The following is a 6000-nucleotide window of genomic DNA, read 5'->3' on the forward strand; positions in this document are numbered from 1 at the left end:
AACTAAATCCAATAGTTTAGACCTTATTTACTACTTACTTGGTTTTTTTTTTCTTCAACTTTTTTTATGTGAAATTATAATTTGGTTTATTCACTTGCAGAATGATAAAATTCAGTCTACTTTAGTCATACTTTATTTTGGTGGAAATGCCCTATTGATGAATATGTTGAAAACATGAGAAAAATTATACTTCATATCAAGGTAAAAAAAAAAACAATATACTCTTTAAATAATTTATAGTAAACATGAACCATGCATATATGTTGGAGTTCGAAAACTTGCGTGATTTATTTTTATAGTGTTGAATTAAATCAACATTGTACAAGTTTCACGCAGTATATGTTTCAACGAAAATAAAAAATAAAATACTTCAATTAGTAGTCAAAAACTATTAGATAAAGTGATAAAAAAAAATAGTATTTTATATGTATAGTTTTTAATTAATTTTTTTAAAAATTTTGTTTGTTTGTTATTTTAATATAGTATTTTTTTAACTATTTTTTTTTATCACTTTATCTAATAGTTTTTTACTACTAATTGACCACAAAGTAATGGCTAGCAATAAGGTCTAAACTATCTTTATGCATCATATCAACAACTATGTATTATTATTATTATTATTATTAGACTTTTAACAAACAAGAAAATAAAATGAGAATATTTTTATTTAAAAAAAAAACAAAAAAAACTGCAAGGCTCATTGGAATTTGAGCCTTGTAAGGCTCATTGAAATTTGAGTCTCGTTTTAGAAAACCTAATTTAAACGGTGTTAAAAATTATTACCCTTTTAATTTCATAATTAATTGAATTGCCCTTTTGGAATTTTCGAAAAAATTTGTTGCCCTTTTGATTTCGGACTCCATATTTACCTACTCCAATATAAAACAACTTTTTGTTCCTTAATCTTTTGTGTATTTATATATTTATACAAAAACAAAAAAATGACAATTCTATTAACAAATGAAACGCAAAAAAACATACTTTATATGGTATATCTCTATTCATTGTGATAAATATCTGAAGCTGCGTACCAAGCTAGCAAAAATGATTGGACTAAACGTACGTAACCTATCTTCATCACTATCATAAAAAACTAAATTAATGACGGACAAAATTTTATAGCTAAACAAAAAAAATCTCCTGCTAATCTCATTTATCAATCAAGTAACGATAGATCATAAGAAAATTTAATCAAGCTAGCTAGAAGCAATTTAACTATCAATTATTTATCTGAGAATTACGGACAAATTCTATAGCTAATTTTGTATTTTCTAGTAGTTTAGTAGAATGTGATTTTGATTTGATTTCGTGTAGATTAATTTCTGAGCAAGACGCCAAAAGCATTGATTTCTTGCACGTAAGTATATAACTGACTGACAAAGATATCTAACGTTAGATTTTAAGAAAACGACACTCTTGTCCTAACACAACAAAAATGGTTAATATTTACGAGTGTCGTATAATGTATACTCTATGCTCTCTTTTTCTTTATTTATGTAATTAGTACAGAAAAAAATAGTCACATGCAAAGAATTACCATCACAAGTATATTAATTAAGCACCACCTATGTACTATGATATTAATAATTACTCCCTCCGTTTAATTTAATTATGTGTTCTTGTTTTAAGTGACACCAAGTTTAAGAAGGTGAAAAATATTTTTGAATCTCTTAAATTTAAATAAGTTGTGATAAATTTCAAACTATAGACTCATCAAATATAAAATAATAGTAACATTATTTTTTGAAAACCATAGGAAAGAAATTAGTAATATGGGAAGGAAAATCGAACCTTTATCAATAATGTAAAAGTATATATAATCAATATATTAAGCTATTAAAAAATTTCGATGATATTAATTATAGTCATCAAGTTAATGAGATAAAGGTGGAATATTTCAAGTTTAAATTTTATACATTTTTCAACCTAACAAGTCTAAATTTAATTCTGAATATCCCACTTTAGCCCATAAACTTAGATGTTACTATTTGGTTCCAACTTCTAAATAGACTAACTAATTACTCCATAGATTGTTCTTTCCAAAACAAATTTGGGAGAAACGAACATTCGAGAAAATTACGGAGTAGATGTCCGCAGGTGGACCACACCAAAGATTACAAATAAATATAATAAAGAAATGTGCATATCCAATAACACCCTGCTAATCGTGGTACACCGATGAGAATGTTTCATCCTTAATCAGAGATTTCAGATCGAGCTTGAGTATTAAAAAAAATATGCGAGTCGAAGCTCAGTGTAGACACCGAATATCGGACGGAAAACAAAAAAAAAACCACTATAATCCAGAAAGGAAGCTTTTTTTTTTTGGAACATAATTGACTACAATTAGTAATTTATTTTCTGACATTGTTACCAAGGAGAATGTTTTTGAGTAGGTCCCATACAAAAATTATGCAATGCACTCAACCCCTTTGTTTTATTTTATTACTACAACATTATTTTATCCCTTTGTTTTATTTTATTACTACAACATTATTTTATCTAGGTGCATGGTGTTTATATAAATAAAGATATAGTGACAAAGATAATTGAGTGACACAAAAAGTAAAGGTATACAGCTCAAACACATCATTCATAGAAACATATGCCATCATTTTATCTACTTAATGCTTCCATTAATGGGTTGCAAAAAAAATTCTATATGTCAAACTAGTTCATTTTTCTTTTAAAGTAAACTTATCTAAAAAGTGTGTTTGCATGTGATAAAAGTATGTTCTCATGTGTTACCTAGGTAATAGGTGGTTGCTATCCTTAGAAGTAGAATATCCTACTTTTAATGAAACATGAACAAAAGGTGATTGGAATAATGTGAGATACAAATTAAAGTAAAGTTAATAGAGTTGGAAAGAAGTGACAATCCTGAGTAATATGACCTGTCCACAAACTAAAAAGTAAAGCATGCTGGACCGTGGAAGAGTGGTTGGATGATAAGTTTTTGACAACATTACATAATCGTTTGGCACGCATGATAAGATTCTTACGATCTCATAAGATAAAATACGAGATTATTTTGTTTCATAATAACAATCTCATGAAAATAGCACTAAAATGATGGGATTTACTATTTCATATACAAAGTAAGATAGTTAATCTCATGAATATCTTTATCTATCGCTTCTAAGCACAAACATTTTAAAGAGATAATCGCATATACTTTTAGCACAAGGCAGATCTATAATGAAAATCACATAATCTCGTAAACTCAATACTTTTTGCAACATATATTTATATTTTGAAAATTTACTAAACATCTATAATTATTTAACTACTTTCAATTTTCACAGTACATTAGCTTGAACTTATCGCAATAACTCATAAATTTCAAAATCTTAAACTTTTACCTCCGCAATTCAATGTAATACCAGAGCTAACAATACATTCTGAGTTCAAATCTCATCGTCACACAATAGAAGTTAAAAACATATTGGAGGTCTAATTTATTTTTTTTAATCTTATAGAACTAAGACAATGGTAACTGTATGCACTCAAGAAACTAAAAAGAAAGATCCAGCTTTCACAAACACAACACACAATTCAAAGATATGCAAATGAAAGAGAATTAAAGTTTCATAGCACAAACAAATGAAGAGTTAAGAAAAAAGAAAAAACACATACATATATATATATATCCTATCTGTTAGTAGTAGTAAATACTAATAGAAGTTCTGATAATACAGGAAATTAAACCAACTAAATATGTCACTCAGTGAAAATTACTTTTGAAAAAAAAAAAAAAAAAACACCACCTTTTATAATTTCCAGAAAAAAAAATTACCAGGATGTGCCTCCTCCACCCAACATTCCATTCCAAAACCCATTAGATTGATCTGCTGGTTGCCCTCTATTTTCTTCAAACTGATCATCAACAGTTGAAACATTAATCTTCAAATCATCCATAGGGAAAAACAATTTTGCCTCTTGATGATCACTACTTCCTTGTAAACTTCCATACCCATTTTCAAATCCATCCAAAGAAAAATTGATACCACTACTATGCTTCAAATCATGTAAATTCGAAAGCCCAGTAGTTGATGACGGGTACAAATTATTATTCGGCATGAATGTAGAAGCCGAATTAGCTGATGGGTGGATCAAAGGTAACGCCATGAAATCAGAAAAGCTACTGAAATTACCCGGAGTAGTAGTACTGGGTATTGGATTATAAGTTATATTGAGGTCGTTAGGGTTTGCCAGATCTGTAAATAATTTTTTGGATGATGATAATGACAACGATGATGTAGTTGAAGACGATGATGAATTATTGTTGATATTGTTATGGTTAGATCTTTTGTTTTTTCTGGAACCGCCTCCTACTGGAACATTCCTTAAAGAACCCCCTTCAGTCCAGTACCTTCTACACGTCTTGCAGAAATATCTGGGTTGAGTGAGACTATAATTGTTGTAATAACAGAATTTTGTGTTTGTTGAATTGCATCTTGGGCAATTTACCGCTTGCTCCTTCTGTGGCCTCGGTTTCCTTTGATCCAACTTTGATGAGGTTTCATCAACACCTTTCACTATTCCTATACCCTGCACATATGACAGGAAAACACCATAGATATATGTAAAAGTAAGTAAAAAACAAAAGAAATTGGCTTTTGAGGCTACTTTATTGGAAGATGGAGAAAAATAAAAAAGAAAAAGCTGATATGTGGAAGATCAACATCAAAAGTATGCATGACAATTGACAACTATAGAGTAAATTAAATTAGGCTAGAAAAATTGTAAAACCCTAGATTGAAATTAAAGAGTATGATGATAGAGTGGAATTAGAAAATGGTAAAGTTTAATTTTTACCTGTGGCCACTGAGAAGAAGTATCCATTTGAACAAAGGGCAGAAAAAGCGGAGACGAAAAAGTAAAGGCAAAAATGAGAAAGAAGAGTCTTCAGACAGATGATGAAAACAATCCACTGGTCCTAAAGCTACAAGAGAGAAAAAAAGCTACTTAAAGATGTCTCTTTGGCGGTTCCATATTATAGTTGAAAATTGAGTAATTTCCCTCGTATTTGAGAAATTATCTAGTAATATTACTTATGTTTGATTTAGGATTATAATATTATCTAATTTTATATATTTTCCTCAAAATATATTTGGCACAAAAAATATATTATCTCTCTCTTAATGGGATGTCATGTCACGTTATTTCTTTTTTATTATTAATATTTTTTTAGACAACCAGTTATTATATTCAGTTAAAAAAATACATAGCGTCAAAATTTTCTATCCTAGTTCTGACGAATTCTGAGGCAAATCCAAATAAGAATAATTGTCAATTATATATATATATATTAGAAATTTCAATAGATATATATAAAAATTGCAATTAAAAAATAATTCTGTAAGTTTTGAATTGTGGATCGCCCATGTGGATAGACCCGATCCGACTCGACTTGAATTTTTTTCTGAAAAAGAGATAAGTATCAATTTGAAAAATGAGTTAACTGTTTTTCCCTTTTAAAATAGGGGTTGAACGCTTTTTCAGAAGATAAGTGTGAAGAACACAAAACAGAAAAAAAATAAAGGGAGGAACAAAGAAGAAATTTTTATCTTCTTCACTGATATTAACAAAACAAACGTGATATTTAGTTTGTGGAAGCATAGCTTTGAGTCCTTGAGACTCAAAATTGAATTTGGAGCAACCTTTCACAAGACTTCATTATCATTTTGTTGTTAACAAGCACACATTCTCGTTCTATTACGAAATTCTTACAAATTCATCTGACTTTCGAGATTTAAATTTTTTTACCGAAATTAAAAGAGAAATAATATATATATGTCATTGAAAATTAAAAGGAAAAGTTTTATAAAGGTGAGGAGAAAGATCATTGTAGCTCTCTATGTGTGAGCATAGACGGATACTTCGATTACGAATTCGATCAAACTTAATAATATTGATTCAAATTTCAATTTTATAATAAAAATTCATTAAATATATATAAATTATTAATTTTTTAAGTTTAATATTTTGAAAAAAATA

The 6000-nt window shown here is 28.4% G+C and overlaps 1 protein-coding gene across 1 annotated transcript; it reads right to left on the reverse strand.

Annotated features, from left to right (window-relative positions):
* Positions 1-3564: 3564 nt before the first annotated feature.
* Positions 3565-4971, reverse strand: LOC125859378 (dof zinc finger protein DOF4.6-like). The gene is made up of 2 exons (XM_049539116.1): positions 4819-4971; positions 3565-4551 (listed from the first exon to the last, which is right to left on the reverse strand). The coding sequence occupies exons 1-2, from the start codon at positions 4843-4845 to the stop codon at positions 3793-3795; spliced, it is 786 nt and encodes a 261-aa protein (XP_049395073.1). The 5' UTR covers positions 4846-4971; the 3' UTR covers positions 3565-3792.
* Between the last annotated feature and the right edge of the window lie 1029 nt (positions 4972-6000).

The sequence above is a fragment of the Solanum stenotomum genome, chromosome 3, assembly GCF_019186545.1.
Source record: "Solanum stenotomum isolate F172 chromosome 3, ASM1918654v1, whole genome shotgun sequence".
Taxonomy (NCBI): Eukaryota; Viridiplantae; Streptophyta; class Magnoliopsida; order Solanales; family Solanaceae; genus Solanum; species Solanum stenotomum.

What these genes read in the sequence shown, in the direction of transcription:
- LOC125859378 (XM_049539116.1), bottom strand. Translation starts at nt 4,845, where the DNA reads ATGGATACTTCTTCTCAGTGGCCACAG. An exon ending in CTTCTTCTCAGTGGCCACAG is followed by an intron (nt 4,552 to 4,818) that starts GTAAAAATTAAA and finishes TCATATGTGCAG; the next exon opens with GGTATAGGAATAGTGAAAGG.